Here is a 23,323-nt window from a genome sequence, read left to right on the forward strand (position 1 = left end):
TAGTGGTCCTATGCAGTATTTCTCTTTTTGTGACTGACTAATTTCACTCAGCATTATGTCCTCAAGGTTCAGATACTGAGTTTTGTTCCACATTTTCTCCCACTCTTTCTAGGACTTTGTAATGAGATCTCTTTCAGAGCAGTTGCTAGCGGTAGCCAGGCACCATCTAGTCCTTCTGGTCTCGATTGTGGAGAATGGTGGTCATGTGGTCTGTGAGTTTGTTGAATTAATTGTTTCCATGCATTTTTTATATTTTCCCCTTGTTTTTCCTCTGGACAGGGAGAGACCACCGTTGTTGTTGTTCAGTGCCATCAAGTCAGTTCTGACTCTTAAATGCCTTGTATAAGGTTTCTGAGGTGCAGCTGGTGGGTTTGAACTACCAACCTTGTGGTTTGCAGTCCAGTGCTGATCTACAGCGCCACACCAGGAGTCCACAGAGATCAATTATTGTTAAGTGTCATCCAGTCAGGTCCGACCCATAGTGATCTTGTTAGAGGATTTCCAGGGAGCAGCTGGTGATCTTGAAACGCCAACCTTGCAGTTCAAAGCAACTTTGCATTCCAGTGCATTAAGCCATAGCGCCACCAACAGTTTCAGCTAATTCTTTAAAACATGCGAAAGGTTGGCAGTTCCAGGTCACCAGCTGCTTGGAAAACACTTTCAGTGTCGCTGTGGGTCACAATTGCCTCGATGGCAATTAACAACAACAGCTTAACTAGTAAGAAGTGTTCACCATGAGCCTGTGTTTTGTAGTTTTTTAACAGAAAAACTAAATCTATGGAATCAGTTGTTCCCAACAACTTGATGCGTGAGACCGGAGGCTTTGGGTGGGGGTGAGTCTGTGTTGGAGGAGAGGGACACCTCAGAAATGGAGGCTGAGCAGGGCTGTACAATTTGAAGAATGTGATCCAGTATTGTACATGTCGAATCGCTGAGTTGATACATGTTCTGCTATGTCTAATTTCAACAGCATCAACAACAGTAAGAAGGCCCGTCCCCTTAGGACATTCGTGTTGACGGCGTCTGCTCTATACCGGGGTCATCTGAGGGATGGGCCATGGGGGCCACCAGCGTCAACGTTGTATGGACAGTTTCTGCCAGCTGTATTTAAAAGAGTCAATACGAGGGAACTTCAAAACCTTCCTGGGAAAATTCCATATCTTTTAATCCCATTTGCCCACAAACTTTTGAAGCCCTTTGATAAAATTCATTTTAGTAATACAGATTCGTCTCCTGGTGTGCTGCTGTAGGATCAGCACCGGACTGTGAACCACAAGGTTGGTAGTTCAAACCCACCAGCTGCTCCTCGGAAACTGACTCAAAGGCTCTTAACAACACCATTTCTGTGTTTAACTTAACAACACTTAACAACACCATTGCTATCTGTTTAATGTCGTCACCAAAGGTAACCGCAATGGCCGCATGATTGCCCTCTGGAGACTCCAGCTTGGGTTTGACTTTTCCCTAGAAGTATCCCCCAGAACTCACTAGAAGCGGTTACACTCACCAGAACCCCCCAAAACGCCACACCTGTTGAGTGCACCCCGACCCACAGCGACCTTGTGGGACAGAGCGGAGCTACTCCATATGCCCTCTGAGGCTGGCATCACAGGGGAGCAGTGGGCCTCGTGTGGAGCAGCTGGTGGGGGTCTAACCAGTCTGACGCTTAACCTACTGTGCCACCAGGCTCTGTTACACTCAGTGATGCTTCGTTATGGGGAAGGATGCAGGTTAATATCTGCTAGAGAGATATACTCACGGGGAAGTGTCCAAAGGTAGAACTTCCGGGTCCTGTCCTCAGGAAGCCAGGCTCTGTGCCCTCCCAGAAGTGATTCGTGACACCCCGTGGAAGATTCCTAACCAGCGAAGCTCACCCGCGCTCCCATGTACGGGTCCCATCGGGGCTCATGGCACAAGCAATGTTGCTTCATTAATTCATCCCCATTGGTCTAACTTGGTCCTCTGATGCTGTGGGACCCAAGTCACCACTCCAGCTCACACTGATGGGCTTTCTGGTGTGGCCTGAGCCCACCCTAACCAAACACACAACAATGAGCTTGGACTAAGGACTTGAGGACACAGGTCAGACCCCTCTTCCTTGTGAAAAGTGCCATCTAGTCAGTTCTGAGTTGTAGTGTGCCAATATAGGGTTTCCAAGGACCAACAGATGGGTTCCAACCATCAGCCTTGTGATTCGTAGTCCAGGGTTCATCCTACATCAGGACTCCAGACATCTCTTTGGGCAAGGTCAAATTCTGTACTAGGCAACTGTAGTTAAAAAAAAAAAAAAAAATCTTACAATTTCAACTTATTTTCAACTCCTAGTGCCATAAAGTTGGTTCTGACACAGAGCAACACTGCGTAGGGTTTCCAAGGAACAGCTGGTGGGTTTGAACTACCAACCTTGTGGTTCACAGCCCAGTGCTCATCATTGCTGTAAAATTACTAAGGTGATTCCTACTGTGTCACTGAGAGTTTGAGAAGGAGCCCTGTTAGCCTTGTGGGTTGCACATTGTGTTGCTAACCACCATGTCAACAGTTTGAATCTACTAGACATACTTCGAAGAAAGGTGAGGCTTTATGCTCCACTGAAGAGTTAGAACCGTGAAAACCCATAAAGGGTCGCTATGACTTGGAACCGACTTCATGACTTGCAGCAGCAGCTGCAAAACTTCATAAGGAATACTGGCTTGCCGCTACAGGATAATCAATCACTTAACTGCTAACCACAAGTCAGTGGTTCAAACCCCCCAGCTCCTCCTTGGATACTATTCAAGGTCCCCATGAAGCCGAACCAACTTGATGACAACAGCAACTTTGAGAACTGGACCAGTAAACAACATCGTGAGGAGCAGAAAAGATTAAAGTTGTCAAGGATATCATGTTAAGTTGGATCCAAAATCAATGCCGATGGAATCAGCAATCAAGAAATCAAACAGTGTTTTTCACTGGGCAGATCTGCTAAAGACCTCTTTAAAGTGTCACAGAAGAAAGATGACACTTGGAAGACTAAGGTATGCCTGAGCCAAGCCATGGTATTTTCAGTTGCCTCATGCATGCAGAAGCTGGACAGTGAATAAGGAAGACCGAAGCAGAATTCCTGCCTTTGAATTGTGATGTAGGTGAAGTTCATTGACTATCCCATGGACTGCCAGAAGAACGGACAAAGCTATCTTGGAAGAAGTACTGCCAGCATGTTCTTTAGAAGCAAAGATGGTTAGACTTTGTCTCTCACACTTCCCACATGTTATCTGGAGGAATAAGTGCCTGGAGAAGACAGGGTCAGTGAAAAAGAGGAAGACCCTCAATGAGACGGACTGACACAGTGGCTCCAACAATGGGATCTTACATACAGTAAGACAGAGGGTGGGCAGGACTGGGAGTGTTTCCTTGTGTTGTACATGGGGTCTCACACAGTAATAACTGAGAATGGGCAGGACCGGGAATGTTTCCTTGTTTTGTGCATGGGATCTCACACAGTAATGACTGAGGATGGGCAGGACCGGGAATGTTTCCTTGTTTTGTGCATGGGATCTCACACAGTAATGACTGAGGATGGGGAGAACCAGGAGTGTTTCCTTGTGTTGTTGATGGTGTCTCACAGACAGTAATGACTGATGATGGGGAGGATCGGGAGTGTTTCGTTGTGTTGTACATGGGGTTTCACACAGTAATGACTGAGGATGGGCAGGACGGGGAGTGTTTCCTTGTGTTGTTCATGGGGTCACTGAGTCTGAACCCACTTGAAGGCACCTACCACAGGAAGACTTGAGTTCCAGCACTTTGCTCTCACAGCGCATCAGAGACCAGCCCAATGCCACATGCAGTCTGTGTCCTGGACCGTACAGCTAGCTCTGCGCGTTAGTGGAGACTCAGGAGTTCCCAGACATTTACTAGTTCTGTATCTGACCAGGCTTTCTGCCCTCAGAGAAACCCAGGGTGCTCATTCTGAAATCCCATTTTTGAGGCTGTGTTTGCGTTTCTCATCTATCTGTGAATACCTCTATACAAATTAGATTGGATTTCAGTAAAGGGAGTTTTATCTCTTTGCACTTGAAATGCCTTGGTTTCGGCTCAGGTAGTTATGTTTCAGCATGGTTCCCAGCAGCCTTAATTTGACCTAGTTCCTGCTTTGTGAAGTATGGACCCCCTGGGCTCCTTCCAGTTCTGCCACGTTGGTAAGAGTTGGCCCTCAAACTCCATAGCAGTCATGCTTTGGGGTGGCATTATACTTGCAGTCTGTGATATTACAGCCAACATTTTAAAGAATTTTGATTCACTGTAAGTTTCCAACTGTGCTACATGCATTGTGGAAATTTCAAGGTCTCCTACACAGACCTTTGATTTTTTAAATCGTGTTTATTTATTACCACATTATGTCATAGAATTGAGAATACAAATTTGAGTCATTGAGTTCTATTCTAGGTTTAGAATGTTTTCCTTTATTTTATCCAAGAAAGCTTAAAATGAAAAGAAGCAAAGAGTATATGAAGGGGCTTCAAAAAGTCAGTGGAAAAGTGGAATTAAAAGACACTTGCCTACTTCCACAGACTTTTGGAAGCCCCCTTGTGTCTTCTTCCAGCAGAAATGATGAATATGGTTTAACATGTCTCTGCCTGTGTTCAGAATCTCACAGGCCTATAGAAAGGTGCACATCATGGTACTTTTTCTGATAAGTGCTCTGCTTAGAGAAACTTCACTGCATTCACATATTTATTTATGAACCTTTATGAGTTTTTTAAAATTTAATTTTATTTTTATCTAGAGGTTGAGTAAATATTGCTTGAATTTGTTATCCCCTTCAGAAAGATACAATGAGCAGAAATGGCGTGTGGTCTATTCTCCTCTGAGGTTGGTGTTCAACCTCACTTGCTTGGTGGTGTGACTTTTAATTATTTTTTTATAAATATAAAAGAGTGTTGAGTCCCTTTCCTCAGGGGCCTCTCTGATCTCCCTTGCCTTAGCAAGGTGGTGGTGTGTGCAAATTTTAGTTTCTACGTGCCCTCCAACTCCTTTGGAAAAGAAACTATGGACGGCAAGATGGCCCTCACCGGCTGTGCCATGTCCAGCTCACAGCCCCACAGGTGAGCTGGGAAATCCACCTGGGCGTTAGTGAGCATGCGAGGGAAAGGCCTTCTCCCCCACGTGGCCCTCAGCTTCACGTCGGGTGATCTCTTCAGTGTCCTGATAGCAGTAGGAACTACACATACCGCATCTTTTATTGTCGTTTCTACCACAGTCCAAACCCACAAAGCTCTCCTCTGCCTCATCTCCAGAATCCAGAGTTCGTAGGCCAGCCTGCTTACCTGTTTTGTGAGACCCCAGATGTTGGTCCTCTTGTAAGAAGCTTCTTGTTTTGAACACCTTCCATGAAGATGGGCTGTCCTCGGATTTCGGTCTACACCTACATGACCCTCCACGGGGTATCCCAGTAATGGAAAAGTCTGGCTGTAATTCAGAGTCATTGAGCTTTCTCTGTTCAAGAGGTACATATCCCAAGTTCACCTTCCATGTGACCTGGGACTCAGACTTCCTGAGTGATCCTCAACATTGCTTCCAATTCGCCGAATGGCTAAGGCAGAGGGGGTGGAATGCTCTGGAAGAACATGAGGAAGTCCACAGAGCGCGAGATTTGAACCAAATGAAAACGCCAAGGAGTCTTTTCCCCATGTTTTCACACAGGCCTAGGAGAGGCGCCACACTGTCATGGTGGCATTTCACTGGGGCTCATGGATTGTTGGACTCCGTCTTTGAAGCTGTTCAACATTGACTCTGGTACAGTCAGGCCCAGCGTTCCAACCCACTCCTGTCACCCATGTAGGTTGTGTGCTTTTGGAAAGTTTGATTTATCCGGTTCACTTGTAGGTGTTGGGTGGTGAGGATGCGCACTTTAAAAACTTTAGTATGTCTGGAACATTATTTTCTTTTAAAGATCTCTAAGGGTAAAGTGTACAGGTAGAGGGAGAGAAGAGAGAAAGATTCCATGTCCCTTAGAGTGTGCTTCATGTCCTAGATTTATTTTGAGATCTTTATATTTAGTGTCCGTAATTTCTTTTAGGCAATGCATAACAGCCCATATGCTTTTTGCCACTTCCTTGAATGAAGCCATTATCACAAGGTATAATTTCAAAATAATCTTTTTGCCACGTATATTTAAAATAATACGTATTGTGGACTTCATTGGCAGAAAGTTGGATTTCTGGAGGGTAACCTCTTAACTAGTTAACTAGTTGCTGTCTAGTAGATTACAATTCGTGATGGCCAGGGTAACTTCTGAGTTGCATTATCAAAGAATGGGAACTATTTCGTTGTTGCTGTCTGTTATTTCTGTAGCAGAATGCGCTGTAGAAACCCAGAAACCAAACTTCTACCATCCCGTCACTTCCGACTCAAAAGGACTGCCCCAAGGCCTTTCCAAGGCTGTCATTTTTATGGGAGAAATCCCATGACATCTTTCCTTAGGCAAATTTGCTGGAAAAGACCTCTTGAAAGAGTTACAGAGCAGAGATGGACTTTGAAGACTAAGAGGTGCCTGACCTACTCCATGGACTCTTGATTCACTTCAACACACACGGGAAAGACTGGAGAAGAACCATCACGTTTTAATGTTGGTGTTGATGAAGAATAGTGAATGCAGAATGGACTATCAGAGAATGAAGAAATCTGTTTTGGAAAAAGTGTGGTGAGGTTGTCTCTGGTACTTCGACACATTGTCAGGAGGAACCGGTCTCTGGAGAAGGACATCATGTTTGGTAAAGTGGAGGGTCAGTGAGAAAGAGGAAGCCCCCATTGACATGGATTGGCACAGTGACATCATCGGTGGGTTCAAATGTAACAGTTATGAGAATGGCGCAGGGCCATGCTCTGTGGGCACACACAGCCGCCTCTTTGTTCCCTCGAGTGCCTGTTGGGTTTGTACTGCTGACTGTGTGGTCACTAAGCCAACATTTAACCCTCTGCACCACCAGGGCTCCTTGGGATCCATTGTTATTATTGCTGTTCAGTGCCTTTGAGTTGTCTTCAACTCTTAGTGACCTGCGTAAGGTTTCCCAGGAACGGCTGGTGAGTTTGAACCCCCGACCTTGTGGTTCAAACTGACTTTGAAGTCGAGTTCTTCACCAGGACTCCATTGGGTCTAATACAAAGTTAGATATATTGAGAGGTGTCTCTCCAGCAGGACACTGGCTTTTTCTATTTAATCATGGGCCAAATTAAATACTGGTTTCTCGTATATATTAAATATTGAAGAACTACCCCCTACTCCCATGCACACAAAAACACAAACCCAATTCTCTACTTCATCTGATGCATCGATTAACTCATTCGGCAAGGCAAGTGATATACAAGGACTTTGAATCTTATGTTATTTCAGGGCAAGTTAAACAACAATAAATATTGAGCAAAGAAAGCAAATTTGTATTTAGAACATTGTAATTTAGAAAGTGTTCTTCAGAATCAATATAACCCAGTTGGCTTTTGCCAAATTTCTTTTATTACAAAGATTAAAAATAAATCAGACCCAGATTGCGTTCATACTGTAACTTCTTTGGTGATTTTCTTGGATAAGACCTTCAAATATCATTTAGGGTGTTCTCAAAATTTCTACACACAACCGCGGAACCCTGAGGGCACCGAGCTCGTCTGCTCATGACATGGTTCGTGGTTCAAACCCACCAGCTGCTCTGGGACAGAAAGATGAGGCAGCTGCTTACGTGAAGATTTGCAACCTTGGGAAGGAACCCTGTGGGGAGCTCTGCGGAGTCCTAGAGGGTCACTGTGAGCTGGAATCATTGGCACTGGGTTTGGTTTTGGGTTTGCAGAACTAGATGTGGACCAATTTTTTCGAATGTTTATAGGATTTTAAGGTAAATAATGCTTAATTATGCAAGGACCAACAAATAAATCCATAAATGTGCATATGCAAATCATTGTACTTAATAGAGTTGAGATACCAATTTAATGTATTTTCAGTGGTGGGGCAAAGAGAGAAAGGGGATGTCTTCTAAAACCCACAGTGTTAGGTTTATGTATTTCCAATTATAAAGCAATTACTGATGAAGATCAAAGACTACATACAGCCTTTGGTCTGGGATACACCTTAAGGTAAAGTAAATAAAAATCCTCACCACTGGACCAGTAAGCACAATGCACATAAGTGGAGAAATGAATGACATTATCAAACTTCATTTTGCTTGGGTCAACCATCAACACTCATGGAAACAGCAGTCAAGAAATCAAACAACATACTGCATTGGAAAATTGGCTGCGTAAGACCTCTTTACAGGGTTGAAGAGCAAAGATGTCAGCTTGAGGACTAAGGTGCGCCTGACCCAAGCCATGGTATTTTCAGTAACCTCATATGCATGTGAAAGCTGGACAGTGAATCAGGAAGACCGTAGAAGAATTGATGCCTCTGAGTTATGGTGTGGAGGGGAATATTAAAATTACCATGGACTGCCAGAAGACCAGCCCAATCTGTGTTGGAAGAAGTACAGCCAGAGTGCTCCTTGGAGGCTAGGATGGCCAGATTTTGTCTCTCGTATTTCAGACATAATCAGGAGGGACCAGTCCCTAGAGAAGGATATCATGTTTGGTAAAGCGGAGGGTCAGAGAAAGAAAGGAAGACCCCCAGTGAGATGGATTGGCACAGTGGCAGCAGTGATGGGCTTAAATGCAGCACCGATTGTGAGGTGGATGCAGGACTGGGCAGTGTTCCCTTCTGTTGTGCATGGGGCGGCTGTGAGTCGGTGCCCACTTGATGGCCCCTAACAACAATGCCAACAGTTGAAAAGCATATTCCGAATGACAATTAGGGCAAAACAACTAATGCCGGTTCACCCTTCCTTCTCTAACAAATTGACCTAGACGGCACTGGGTCTGTTGTTGCCACATAGTGAAAGTTTTCAGAGTTCAAAGTCTGAGCAAGGACAGTCTTAGCTGTGTTTTCACTTCCTCCTTGTAGGAGTTTTTCAAGTCAGCCTTGGACTAAACCATACCCCACCCACCAAAACCCATCCACCGCTGTCAGGGTGATTCCAACTCACAGTGAGCCAGTGTTAACAGAAGCTGGCGGCCTTATCTTTCTCACTGGGAGCAACTGGTGAGTTCCAACCACCAACCTTGTGATCAGCAGTCCAGCATCTAATCCGCTACACCACCAGACTGAGGGGTGGTTTGACAAGCCCCAACTGCCATTTTCTAAAATCGCCTTTGGCTTTCCAGTGGAATGATAATTCAACGAAAGGCGTTATCTTGGATCTCTTCATTCCACTGTGTAATGTCAGTAGTGCCTGTGAACCATTTTTTTCATGACAGTGAACAGATTAATGAGCAGAGAAGAAATTCTTGAAGTCGTTTTGTAAACTGGCAGTGGGTTAAGTCTTGGACTCCTAGCCACAGGACTGACACCGTCACATATCCCATGGGGGGCTTCTACTTTGCCCTGTAGGGTCGCTGTGAGTCGGAACCAGCTCAGTGCTACTGGGATTTCTGGTGTCTTTCAAGGACATGTGCCATACCGCGGGACAAAGAATCCCGGGGACAGTGAAACCTAGTAGAGGCCCCCTGGCTTCTGGTGGTCAGTGTACTGAATGGCCAGCTCAAGCTGGGGTGCTGGGGTCGGTCCCAGGTCCTTCTGGCTGGCTGGTCGGCCATGCATTGGTCTGGGTACTTAGATTGTAGGACTGAACATGCATGGTCCGTGACTTCTCCACTGGGTGGCTGTTCTGGTCACTTCCGAGAGCCAGCCTTGAGTTTTACTAAAGTGATGCCACAACTACACCCCGGGTGGTGCTGTGGGTTAAACACCAGGGTGGTCAGTGGTTCAAACCCACCAGCTGCTCCGCCAGAGAAAGAGGTTGGCCGTGTGTTCGCGCCAAGGTTGACAGTGTCGGGTACCCCATCCTGTAGAGTCGCTGAGTCGAGATCCTCTCTGCGGCAGTGAGTATGGTTTGGGGTTCACCACCTCTCTACAGGATCACCAGAAGTGGATTCTTTATCTCTCTGATGGCTTTTCTGCCATCTCACCAGAAAACCCACAAGGAGGGGCAGGTTTCCATTTTGGTACAAATGCCCACACCAGTTACGCGTGTCCATCCTGTCCCGTGCGGAGAAGTACCAACCCACCCCTGGGGCTGATGTTTCTGTTTCCAAAGATCGGGCTCTACCCGCTTCTTGTTCCTAAGGGTGGGGGAGTACACTATCCAGAGGCAGAGACGCCACTAAGGACGTGGCTGGGAAGGACGCGCTCTCCAAGGTCTCTGCCGGCAGCCTGTGCGCAGGGACGCCCCAGGTGATGTGAGTCTTTAGTAACTGTCCTGCTAACCTAGTTCGCCTGCCTTCACCTAACGCTCCTGAGAACCCCGAGCCTCTGCTGCTCTCCTCTGGTGGCACATGTGGGCACAGCTTGTAGGGACCCCTCCCTCGCCCCCCATACATTCCCAGAGGAACCTTTACTTCATTTCCAAAACGCAGTTGTCCTGGGCGATCACATTCACTTTGTTTTGTCCTTCTCCCCTCTTTTCCAAAAGCCGCACGCTGGGGGTAAGATCTACGTCCAGAGTCAAGGTAAGAATTGTTGAAGATTTTTTTCTTTTCTTCTTAAAACATGAGAGTTGTAATCGCTTAGAGGTATACAGTGGATGGTGCGGATGGAATGATCCACTGATGGAGACTTGCTTAAAAATTGGCTGGGCGTGGCGGTGGGGAAGGGTATCTGAGACATGCCCTGGTTTGATGAGGACTGTAACCCGCTGGGACACCTTGCGTCTTGTTTACTCTTCTCCTCTCTGGGATATCTTGAGAGTATCCCATCCTTAAAAGTTTAAATCAGAGAGTACATAGAAAGTGCATTTTGGAAACGGAGGTGCTTCCCTTGCCCCCTTGCCCCTGAGAGAGGACCCACTCTCCCCTCCAGTAGCTGGGCTGCCCTGCCACCAGAGTTAAACCCATCTCTAGGCTGTCTAGAGCTACTGCTTACGAGGTGGGCTGCTAACCTCAGGGTCAGCAGTTAGAAACTACCAGCCATTCCATAGGAGAAAGATGAGGCTTTCTGCTCCCATAAAGTTTTACAGCCTCAGAAACCCTATGCAGGGTCGTTATGAGTCGGAACTGACTCCACGGCACAGCATCACCACCACCGCCAGCACCGTCCACTAGTACTTCCTTCACGTCCAGGTTCCTTAGTACGGGCAGACCTCCGTGATACAGTGAGTATTGCGAATTGCATGGATTTCCGAGCTCCCCAGAGCTTATCAAAGTTACGCAGACACTGAATCCGAGCCACAGTGTCCACTTTGAGGTGTACGCTTTGAGGTGTGCGATGGCTTGATGGGAAAGTTTGGAATCTTGTGAGAAAGGTCAGCATGGGGCCAGGAGACATGCAGTGAGCACGCGCTGTTGGACAAACAGTGCATGGGCTGCTTGGCGTGGGCCTGCCGTGCACCTTCCATCTGTAAAACAAACAAACAGTGTGTGAAGGGCAATGATACAACATCTGCCTGCACTGAAAAGCCTCCCTTTCCGCAAGGACTCGGGGCTCTCACCTTGGTAGGACGGATGCACTTGGATTCTTCTTCTGACTTTAAAATGTGAGCCCAATGCGTGAGCGTATTGTATACAGGCCATCTGCCATTTTCACCAAAAGTGCAACAGAGTCTTTGCCCTTCTATAAAAAACCCTCTGGGCGTCTCCTACAGGGAGCTCTGGTGGTGCCGTGAGGTAAGCATTGGGCTGTTGTCAGGTCAGCAGTTCAAACCCTAGCTGCTCCATGGAAGAAAAATGATTGTCGCAGAAACCGTATGGGACAGTTCCTTGCTATCTTGCAGAGTTGCTAAGAGTCAGTATGGACATCCTGGCAGTGGGCATGGTTTTGGATTTGGGGTCTTCTGAGTGCAGTATGTAAACTCCTCACCGTGGGAAGATGGCTCTAGGAACAGGAGCACTGTGGGCCAAATTCAATAAAGTTTATCTTGGTTTTAGCCCCAAGGAAGAATCCTGGTGGTGCAGTGGTTAAGCGCTCCAGTGCAGACCGCAAGGTCAGTGGCTTTTGAACCTACTAGCCAGCCTACAGGAGAAAACCATGCTGATCTGCTTCTATAAAGACGAGGCCTCGGAAACCCTACAGGCCGTCTCTGTCCTATGAGGTCTCTGTGAGTCGTAACCGACTCGATGGCAGCCGCTTCAGCGTCTCTGCTGTGGGTCCCACTGTAACGCTGTCCCTGCAGCCACAGAACCGTGCAGGCTCAGCATCCCTCTCCGCGCAGTGGATCGTTGACAGCTGGGCTGCAGAGACATGGAGCTTTCTCTCTGTGGTCTCTCCACGCCTTGCTGTGGTCTCTCCATGCCTGGTCAGTGCAGCCAGCTGGGTGAGTACAGGAATCAACCTGTTCAGCAGGTTGGAAGGGTTGGCTGCAGACCTGGCATGGGAAGCACCTGTCCAGAGCGGGCCCTCATTAAATAGTCATCACTGGAACAATTCAGTGGCAAGAAGATGTAATTTACATTTTATAAATTCCTCATTGCCTGTTGCAGAGAGCTGTGATTGGGAAGTTGAAGCAAGACAGGATTTTTATGTGGGGTTTTAGGGTTTAATTGGCAAGACCTGAGAAACCTGTTCTCAAAACAAAACACTGGTTGTCACTGAGTTGACGCCGACTCATGGTGCCCCGTGTGTATCAGAGAAGAACTGTGCCCCACAGGGTTCTCAGTGGATCATTTTCATAAGTAGATTCCACTCATGGTGCCCCGTGTGTGTGTCAGAGTAGAACTGTGTCCCACAGGGTTCTCAGTGCATCATTTTCATAAGTAGATTCCACTCATGATGCCCCGTGTGTGTCAGAGTAGACCTGAGCTCCACAGGGTTCTCAGTGGATCATTTTTCATAAGTAGATTCCACTCATGGTGCCCCCATGTGTGTCAGAGTAGAACTGTGCTCACAGGGTTCTCAGTGGATGAGTTGTCAGAAGTAGATCACTCGGCCTTTCTCTAGGTCCTGTTCTGTAGACTTGAACATCTGAACAACATTGGTTAGTGACCAAGCTCATTAACCTTTTGCATTATTAAGGAACTCTAAATTCCTATGCCTTTCAGCCCCGGGGGTGTTGTGCTTGGCTGCTGAATCTGAGGTCTGTGGTTTGGCCCCTCCTACTGGCTCTGTGGGAGAAAGAGGTGGCAGTCTGTCCCCCTAAAGCTGTGTAGCCCAGGAAGCTGGGACCGTCCACCCTGTCCTGTCGCCATCAGTCTACAGTGTCTCAACAGCACACAACAACACAGCAGCCAGAGAAGAAAGCGTCCTGGTAGCGCAGTGGTTGAAGTGCTCAGCTGTGCCATCCTAAACTCCAGTGGTTGGAATCCACTCGGTGCTCTTCAGGGGAAAGACGTGGTGCTGTGTTCCTGCAAAGATCACAGCCTCAGAAACCGAATGTGGCTGTTGGGAAGGGTCCCATGGGGTCGCTCTAAATCGGAATTGGCTGCCTCAGCCCCAGGAATGATTTCAGCCCCAGCCCTAGAATGGATGGTGGTTAGAAGTGGTGGGTTAGGGCTCACAGGGACTGGAAGGATTGATGGGAATTTTGTGAAGGCTTCAGAGCCCTGAGTGGTTCTGTCTGCAGCTTCAACACTCAATACCTGGAGAAACCTCTGCGGACTCACAAAGTAAACTTTCTCTTCCTCTTTCCTTTGGTGCAGGAATCACAACAGTGCCTAACACCGCCTTTAGCTGGGACACTTTTCTTCAGCGTGCAGGTGAGCGGTGGGAGCTCCCTGGGAGATTCCGCCAAAGCACAGCCTGCCCACCAGGGTCAGCTTCTCGTTGGTCACTTTCTGAGCACGAGGTGTTCAGCACTCTGAAATGAATCACAGCAGAAGGTCCTGAAGAGCATGGAAAGAAAATGTGGACCCAAATTCAAAATCATAAACAAGATCAGGCTCGCTGGTCGGGTAGACACTGATGGAACCCCCGAATCTGTGACTCTTAGTCACCCTTTGGGTCTGGAATGGAACTCCCCCCATGAGCCAACTTTCACAGGCCTGTAAGGTGAGCAGGAATACTGGGGTAACCCACCCCTACCCCCAACACACACACACTGAAGATCAAAAGGGAGAAAGCCCAGAAGACAGGAAGGGACAGGAAAGGATGGAAGGAAACAGGAGACCCAGGAGGAAGTGGGAAAAGGCTGTGACATACACTGTACGATGTGTGAATTGGTACAAGTCAAAAATGCAGTCAGTGACCCTCACCAAAGGACAGCATCAACCTATGAAGATCTCTATCTGCTTTGTTGTATGATGCTTTATGCCTTTGAGTTGGTTCTGATGCATAGTGACCCTGCATAGGGTTTCTGAGAAGCAGCTGGTGGGTTTGAACCGCCAACCTTGCAGTTCAAACTGACTTTGCAGTCCAGTACTGCTTTCACAGTGCCACACCGGGAGTCCAATGTGCTTAGAAAACTGAAAGTCAAAATTTGCTTCTTCTTGTTGTTAAGTGCCATGGAGTCAGTCCCAACACATAGCGAACCTGTATAGGGTTTCCAAAAGCAACTGGTGAGGTTGAGCCACCAATCTTGTGGTTCAAATGGACCTTGTGGTCTAGTGCATTATCCCACAATGCTACACCAGGACTCAGCATTGCAAATGAAAACAACAATGAGATTCTTGTTCAGACTGGTTGTACTGGTTTATAACTGGTGGACAGGCTGCCCAGCCCAGGAGTTCCGGTGGGTGCCGCCAGGTCAGCTCCAGTGCAGCGTTAACCCATGGAGAACTGCCTCTTAGGGTTCCAAGGCTAACGCTAATCTTTATGAGAGCCCATTGTCACGTCTTTCTCCTGAGGAGTGGCTGGTGGGTTTGAACCGCTAGCTTTTCAGTTAGGAGTCGAGCTTCTAACCATTGCGGCACTGGGGATCCTTGCTAAAGAACGAATGCCACACAGGAGAGGTCCTGCTCTGGCCTGGAGTCAGTCGGTTCCGCCTCCTGGCCTCCCTGTAGGATGAGCTGAGCTGCCTTGAGCAGACCTCCTCCTCTTTATCCTGCAGGACGGCTGGTGGCTTCAAACCCCTGACCTTTAGGTTACTAAGCCACGGTGCCAACAGTGCTCCTTCAGTGTAGAGACTGAAAATCGCAAACCCCACTCCCTTGTGCTTAGAAAATGGAGGGCACCCCAGGCTTGTTTCCGCTGCAGAAATGCCACACAGAACTCTTGTCACATGTGAATTGTCAACGTTGGGTTTTCTTGCAAAGGAAAATTTCCAAGCGTTTTATTAGAAATAATTTGCAACATGTACCCATCAGTCTTGGCGGCAACAGCGTAGCAATTCTCCGCTCTACAAACGAACACAGACCCGGTCACTTTATCCACCAGGGGTCCACTGGAGATGCCTGCTGCGAGGTTATTCTGTCTTCCCAGCACATACCTGTATACAGCGCAGGTGAGGTTAGAGGATCCGGGAGGAATGGTGTGTCATGCCGTGGTCCATAAGCACACTGGTCTTCCTTTGGGGGGGATACTTGGAGAACCCCCTTAGAAAACGTTTTTTCTGGAGCTCTACTTGGATGGAGTCTAGTAGCGATGTGTGCAGTTGGACACTGTAGAGGTGTCCAGGACATTGGGGTGCAGTGACCCTGGGCTGTGAGGGAACAACAGCAGGGTGGGGGGAGATTAATCTGCGTCTCAGGCCTTTACGCTCCCAGGTCTGTTCTCGTCTGTGCGGTCGTTAGTTTCAGGCCCTAGAGATGGACTGTCATCCTCGGCCGCTCTGTCTTCCCCTGGCCTGCGGAGTGTTTGAAAGCCGAGTTGTGAAGTGTCGGTTCCACTTTGGGCCTCAGTGACGAAGGAAGATATGGCAAATACAGTGCAGAGCGCTAGTGGTGTTCTTAGGAGGCCAAGCCTGGAAGCCATTCTGATCCTAGCAAACCACTGGCCGGCATTGAGATCAGGTGTGGTTTGGGAAGCGCCTCCCTCAGCTCACCGTGGGGATGGAGGTGTAGCTGGCTAGGCTCTGAGGTCCATAGTGACCATGCTTCCCAAGTGCCGGTGCCACCTTCACACTCGTTCAATGCTTACAGGCTGCCGTGGGTTTTCTGACAGTGCCCAGTTAACCACTAAGCCCTGTTAACAGAGGCAAAGCATTAAACCAAGGGAGTTGTGGTGTGGTGCTGTACCGTCAGCATGGACTGCTAAACGCAAGGTCAGCAGTTCATACTCACCAGCTGCTTCTTGGAAACCCTAGTCAGGCTTGCTGTGAGTTGAAGCCAACTCAACAGCTTTTAACAACATGCCAGCCAGACACCAGGTTTGGACAAACTCACTAAATCAAAGAAACAATATCATTACTTTCCAATCAGTATGTGTGTGTATGTGTATATATATATGAGCTCTGATAGCGTAGTGGTTACGAATCGGGCTGTGAACCTTAAGGTTAGCAGTTCAAAACTACCAGCGGCTCCGCGGGAGAAAGATAAGGCTTTCTGCTCCCGTAAAGATTTACAGCCTTGTAAACCGTGTACGGGGTCGCTATGGGTCAGAATGGACTTGGCACTTAACAACACACACACATATATATATATATATACACACACACACACATATATGTATCAAACTAGTTACTTGCCATTGGTTTTTGTTTTCATTACTACATAAGAGGGTGAGTCAAAAAGTATTGCTACTAGGGTTCCAGTTTATACATGCATGGGTTTATTCCAAACTAGATGTTTTGAAACAGGTCTCTGTGATGAGTGGACGGCTGCAGACTCATGCTCTCAGTAACACTCTTGTCTTTGTCTCTTTAGGGGCCTTCACTAAAGAAGTCCAGTCAAAACAGTGGCTCCCCAGGGGATTTGTAGGGTCAGTTTCATTCAAGGCAGAGAGCTCAGCTCAGTAGGTTAGGGTGACTGTATTTGGAGATTCCCAGGGGACATCATGAGATATTCTCTAAGGACATAGGGTGATCATGGGGACTTACTAGGAAGAAGTTAAGAACATGGAAAATACATAGGCAAGAAAAACTACACTGTAGTATAATACTTGGACTGTAGCATTTGTCTTCCCCAGGCTAGTCCTAGGAAACTCGCTTTTCCCATCATGACAGAGTACTTCTTCATTGTTTGAGGGTAGCAAGGGCTGTCCCATGACAGGTTGGCTGGGAGGCCGTACCCCACGCACCCTACAGCCCTGATCATGTCTCTTCAGACTTCCTTTTGTTCCCAAGACTCAAAAAACAGTGAAAAGGAACACGGTTTGTGTCCCTCAAGGATGCCATAAAGCCATTTTGGTGTGGTATCAATTGAGGAGGGCAGAGTTCTTCCGGAAAGGTCAGGCTTGCCTAACCGTGGCCAGTGCCTTCGAAGTGCCCAGGCCCAGATAAGGAGATGCCGAGAGACAATAACTTCACATTTGATGGTTTTTGTTTCATAAAGGTTTTGATAATGTTGTGGTAATCCTTTTGACTGACCCTCCTGGATGCTGAAGGTTGGTATAATTCAGTGTAAAGTTTACTCTCCGGGCCTGTGGCCCACATGCCCAAGTTACCAGTTCCTTCCAGGCTACCAAATCCCAAAACTTTGAAAGCTGAAACTGAGGTGGTCCCTCCCTTTTGTGTTTCTGTTTTCCATTTTATCTCATTTCTATGTCTGTTTTTCTCTTCTGCCTTCCTTCTTTCAACTCTGTTGTGGTAACTCACACTAGGATCTTTCCTTCCTGGGTTGTCCTAGGAAAACTCTTGTTTCTCCTGTGCGAAATGAATGTCACCAGGAACCACCGGGTCAGTGGCTGTGTGGCAGAGAAGCTGCGGCTGTCTGTGCCTGTAAAGATTTAGTCTTGGAAACGCTATACAGGGTTGCTATGAGTCGGAAGTAACTTGATGGCAGGTTTGGTTTTTCAGTTTTGTACTCACGAAATTGCCAGTTAATGTGGGTTTTTTTTTTGGCTAATATCCACAGGTCCAGTGGAAGTTCTTGATGGTTTCTCTCCTTGTAGTAACCCTCAGGAGACACACTAGAAGAGAATGTGGCTGAGGGAGTGAAATTGTCTGGGTGTGTGGGGTGGGTGTTCAGTCGCATCAGAAGATTCGGCAACTGGAGCTCAGCTGGAGGGTGCCAGACCATGAGAGAGCACATTTTGTTTTGAGAGCCAAAATATCGCCCTGCAGGATGTGGTGAGACCAGGAAGACACAGACGGGTGTGAACCTGTGAGCGGTGGGTTCTAAGCGATGTTAGAAGTGAAGTCAGGAGAAGGAGATGCAGCCTTGAGCCCTGAATGAGGAAATGAGACTCTCACAGAAGTCAGTCGGGCCCTTGCCAGCACTCCTCATCTCAGTGGGCCAGTCGGCTATGTTCTTTCTGAAAACCCACAAGCAAGCGCAGTGCTCACCTAACCCTGGCCAGTACCATCGGTGTCTGACACACCAGTGGTCCGCGGAGAGCGCTCCAGCCCCACCATCACCTGACTGAGCTGAAAATGGGATTTCTGTACGTGGGAAGGGCACACAAGCGATTACAGCCAAAATGCTGTCTCCACAGTTAAAATTCTCGAAGAGCTCAGGGGGTTTCACCCTTTCACACTCTTGTTTGGCCCTAAATGCCCCAGTCTACTGCAGCTCATGTGTCACTCTTGAAGATGGGCAGAGACCAGGAGGTCTGGGGCCCACCCAGCTTCCTTCCAGGGTCTTAGAGATCACGGGTCAGCACATCCCCATACTGGAGTGAGAACATCACAGCACCTAAATATATATGAGGGTGAGTCAAAAATTAACTGCATTCTGGCTATGGGAATTATTTTTAGTCAAATTTTAGAAAAGACAAATATGTCATTTTTTAACATAATCTCCGTGCTTTTCTATTACACTTTATCTGTCTGTCTGTCAACAAGCTTTTGGATTCCCTTATTAAGGTCAGATTTAGGCTGAGCTGTGAGCCATGAATGCACCACTATCTTCACTTCTTCATCAGAGGGGAATCTTAGTCCTCGAACAGCTGCCTTCAGGGGACCAAACCACGTGAAAGTCTGATGGAGAAAGATCAGGACTACAGGGAGGATGCTTTCACACCTCAAAATGAAGTTTTTGCAGAGTGGCAACAGTGTGGACAGAGGTGTGCGGATGTGAGTTGTCATGAAAGGTCACAATGCCCTTGGATAGCGGTCCTCTGCATTTTAATCCGAAGTTTAGGCTTCAGCTCTTCAGTGAGCATCTCACTGTAATGGTCACTGTTGATGAACATTTTTACCGATAGTGTTCCAATACTGGCCTTGAGAATCCCAGAAAACCATAAGCATCAATTTTCCAGCTGATGACTTTTGAACTTTTCCTTGGTCAGAGATTGAGGATGTTTCTATTCCACGCTCTGCTATTTACTCTCAGGCTCATCAGGATGAGTCCATGTCTCGTCACCAGTAATGATTTGGTTAAGAAACGTACTCTCCTTCGAGTAGTGGTCCGTATTTTGTTTGCAGATGTCCAAATGCTTCTATTGATGATTTTCCGTGAGTTGTTTTGGTACCCCTCACACAAACTTTCCAAAACCCGAGTCTGTCATGGATGATTTCATAGGCAGAGCCATGCCTGATTTGCTCATGATTTGCCACATAAGCCACCATCACTCCTCTTCGACAGAATCTTTTCACGTGCACACTCGGTGTCCTCAGCTGTGGACGTGGACGAGTGTTTTTATGTAACCGGAGTGTGGGTAATTTTTGACTCATCCTTGTAGATATGTAGAGGTTATCTTCATGGGTCAAGTCACAGGAGGCCTTGTTGATGCAGTGACTAAAGCACTGGCCTGCTAACTGAAAGGTAGGCATTCAAAATACACAAGCTCATCCATATGGAAGGAAGGTGACTTTCTGCTTCCATAAGATCTACAGCCTCGGAAACCCTCCGGGCCATTCTGCTCCACCCTACAAGGTTGCCATGACTTAGAATCGACTTGATGGAAGGATTTGGTTTTTGATTTTGTGCGTCACCATCAAAGCCATTTGAAAATCAGTGTAATGAACCATGGATTGCTTTGTCCTCAGTGTCGGACTGTCCAAGGAGCCTTCCACAGGGTACGTGCAGACCCCTCTTAGCAGCTTTGCCTGATTGTAAGTTCTTTTAGGTACGGGCTGTGTCAAAGCAAAGGAACAAAATAGATTTTCACCAACTCTACTTGTCCGAGAACAACACCAACAAAAGGAAACACAACTTCCCTGATTAGAACCAGGCAGGTTCTTCAAATACAAATACGTGATTTCTTTGGGTATGGTCTCTGAATGTGTGAAGGTTTACAGACAGGATTATCAGCTTTACATTCAGTAAATTACATGCTTTGTTTCATCTCAACAATTATAATCCCCTCCCTGCAACAGAAGCTCTCCTACTTCCTCCCTGTGGCTCACCATTTATAACTCATGTCATTAATGTACAAAGCATAAATATTTGATGCACACATATAAAACATAGATGTTATTTAAGTCTCCACAGGACGCATTCTGTAAACCAACCTCCTGCCCACAGGCACGCAACCTTACTCAGTCCACAATCCTAGAGCCTGCGGCTGCCCTGTCTCTCCAAGCCACTACCTCTGCCACCATCTCTGCTGTCTCTGTTTTTCTAGGTTGGGACCTTGTAGGTACTTTTTGAATTCAGTAGTACAGAGTCTCTGCTTTCCCCCTCTTTTCAGACTTTCCTGGGCCTTCTTCCTTCTCTCCTCTTCAAATATGAATGAATGAAAGATAATGGCATTTCCACATGAACTTAGTGGAGTCCGTTGTGTTTGAGTAGGCACGCCAGGCACATCAGGAATATGGCACCTGAAGGGACTTCTTGTCATCTCCTCCCAATCTTGATGTTTTTTACTTTTAAATGAAAAAAATTTTGGTGTGTTCTCCTTATTGTCCTCAGTCTATTAGTCCTTTGAAGGTACCTAAGTATCATTCTTTGGAATTCTTTTTCAGTTAGTTCCAGTACCTTGTCTTCCTCAGAAATGTTTTCTGACTCAGCGTTTGGGTGGTTTGTTGAGTCATTCTGTCTTGTTCTTTTGTGTGAGCTGGACTCATCTGTTGTCTCTGGGACATTGTGTAGTCTGTTTCTGTTTAATTGGTGATTGTCTCCTGGAGCGTGTGGTTACAGATTGGAAACATGTGCACCGTTCTCTGTTCATGGAGCTAACTTTAAGGGAGGGTTTGGCTTGTTTTGACTGCTGTCTCCCATCAATCAGGTGGTATCAGAGCTGGTATTGGTTTTGCACAGTGCGTGGAGCTGCAGAGGGGACGGTTGTGGCGGGATTGCAGGGGTTCTGCTGCTGTCTCCTGTCGGCTGCAGTAAAAGGACAACATACACGCATAAGAAGACAACAACCAAACAACAGAGAAAACAAAGTAAAGGAGAAAAAAGAATGCAATAACTGAAAAGGGGAAACAGGGACGGGACAATAGTGCTACACAAGGGAAAAGTCAGGGAGAAAATATAAGAAAGAAAATAAACAGCACTGAAAAGACAGAAAGGGAAGATGAAAGGAGAGAAAGACTAGCAAATAATAAAGAAAAATCAAGAAACAAGAAGAAGAGGGAAATGAGAAACAAGAGAAGAAAAAAATGAAAGCCGAGGTAGAAACTATAAAAACCACGGCAAGGGAAAGAGAGGAGGAAGAAGAAAGAATACACAAACAAAAATAAGGAAAGGAGGGGAAAACAACAAAAACAAAAACCCAGTGCAGTTGTGGGACCCAGAGAGGAGAAAAGTCTGGGGGCTCCTGCTGGACAAGGAGGTGGGTGCAGCAGTGATGTGAGGGTGAGTCCCCACCCTGGATGGAGTTCCTGTAACTCTAGGTGTTGTCTAGTTCAGGGCGCCCACTCTGGACGTAGTTTGTGGAGACCCTTCAGGTTGCTGGTTTCCATAGAGTTCCTGTAACTCTAGGTGTTGTCTAGTTCAGGGCGCCCACTCCGGACGTAGTTTGTGGAGACCCTTCAGGCTGCTGGTTTCCGTGTCTGTCAGAACCAGAGGGCAGCAGGGCCAGGTGGCTGATTCTGAAGGTTCCTGTGAGGCTGCTTCTGACCTGAAGGCTCTGTGGATGTAGACCTGGAGCAGAGCCCACTTGAATCCTGATACTAAAGAGGTACACCTGGTGCCCGCCTCGCTCTGGCACAGCCTCAGACTTCCAGAGATGAGGGCCTGCGCTGGGGGTCCAAAGCCAAGGGGACCGACCATGCCCCTGGTCACCTGGCAGAGGGGGGAACAAGATAATTGCACCTTTTCTGGCACCCCTGTGAATTTGTCTGTCTCCAAATGTCTTCCAAAATGTTCAAGATGGCCATGCCACATCTGTCCAGCAGTCCACTCTCCCGTCTGTTATTTGCTGCCCGTGCTCAGCTTCTGCCATGAGTAAGCACCCAATCCATTCTGTAACCTTTCTTCAGGGTCCCAGGATTATTATCCGTGCCTGTTTTTATAATCTCCCTTGTCTTTGTCATAGAGGCCCTCGGTGGCTTGTCTGCCATTTTGTCATAAGTCCCCAAGGGTTCTGTTTTCTAAAGGACACTTAGTATTGTGAGGATTAAAAACAAATCCACACATTAATATTAATACATCAATGAAATTAATATTTTATAAATTAATATATCAATGAAATCAGCATTGAATTCAGGGGCTGGGATACATTTTTAATGGTTTTATTTAGAGCTTATTTTATGTGAAGTTTTGTAATTGTGTCAACCCGTTTATGACTGAACTATTTCCTGCTTTGATTTTTTTGTTGACAGTCGTGTATTTTCTGTGATGGAAGCCATGCTGAAATCAAGGAAATAATGTTTTGGGGAGGAAACATGGATTTTTATACAACTAGGAGCTCTGGTAGCGTAGTGGTTATGAATCTGGCTGCTAATCTCAAGGTCAGCAGTTGGAAACTACCAGCGGTTTGCGGGAGAAAGATGAGGCGTTCTGCTCCCCTAAAGATTTACAGACTCGGAAACCCTATGCAGGGTCACTATGAGTCGAGATTGACTCTGAGGCACATCACCACCACGTTGAACACTTGCGTCCCAAGGGGTACTAAGATTGGTGGGGTGAGGCTGTGTTTTCAGATTCATGCAGTTCCACAGCCCTCCACCAGGTGGAAGTCCATACTACAACTGGGACTATAGCTTCCCAAGAATCCTGGGAAGCTGAATATGTGCGTGAATGATGGATGTTCTACAGGTTATGAAAGGGTTATAATGGTATCGTACCTTTGAATGTTTCTGATGAATTATCTTCTGAATCAAGACTCTAAAAAAGCACAGTGAAAGTGAATTGTTTGGCTTCAGTAGTGGAGGGATGCCCGTATCTGGCAGTGGGGACCTTCTATTTTGTCTGA

The 23,323-nt window shown here is 47.0% G+C and overlaps 1 protein-coding gene across 1 annotated transcript in view; it reads left to right on the forward strand.

Moving 5' to 3' along the window:
• GLT1D1 (glycosyltransferase 1 domain containing 1) overlaps nt 1-23,323 on the forward strand; it is a 109,027-nt gene that overhangs the window by 36,236 nt on the left and 49,468 nt on the right. Inside the window, exons 4-6 of the mRNA XM_006874078.1 lie at nt 9,371-9,373; nt 10,530-10,566; nt 13,687-13,743. Coding sequence (XP_006874140.1) covers nt 9,371-9,373; nt 10,530-10,566; nt 13,687-13,743 — 97 coding nt within the window. The remainder of the gene's footprint in view (nt 1-9,370; nt 9,374-10,529; nt 10,567-13,686; nt 13,744-23,323) is intronic.

The sequence above is a fragment of the Chrysochloris asiatica genome, unplaced genomic scaffold (assembly GCF_000296735.1).
Source record: "Chrysochloris asiatica unplaced genomic scaffold, ChrAsi1.0 scaffold00261, whole genome shotgun sequence".
NCBI classification, from domain to species: domain Eukaryota; kingdom Metazoa; phylum Chordata; class Mammalia; order Afrosoricida; family Chrysochloridae; genus Chrysochloris; species Chrysochloris asiatica.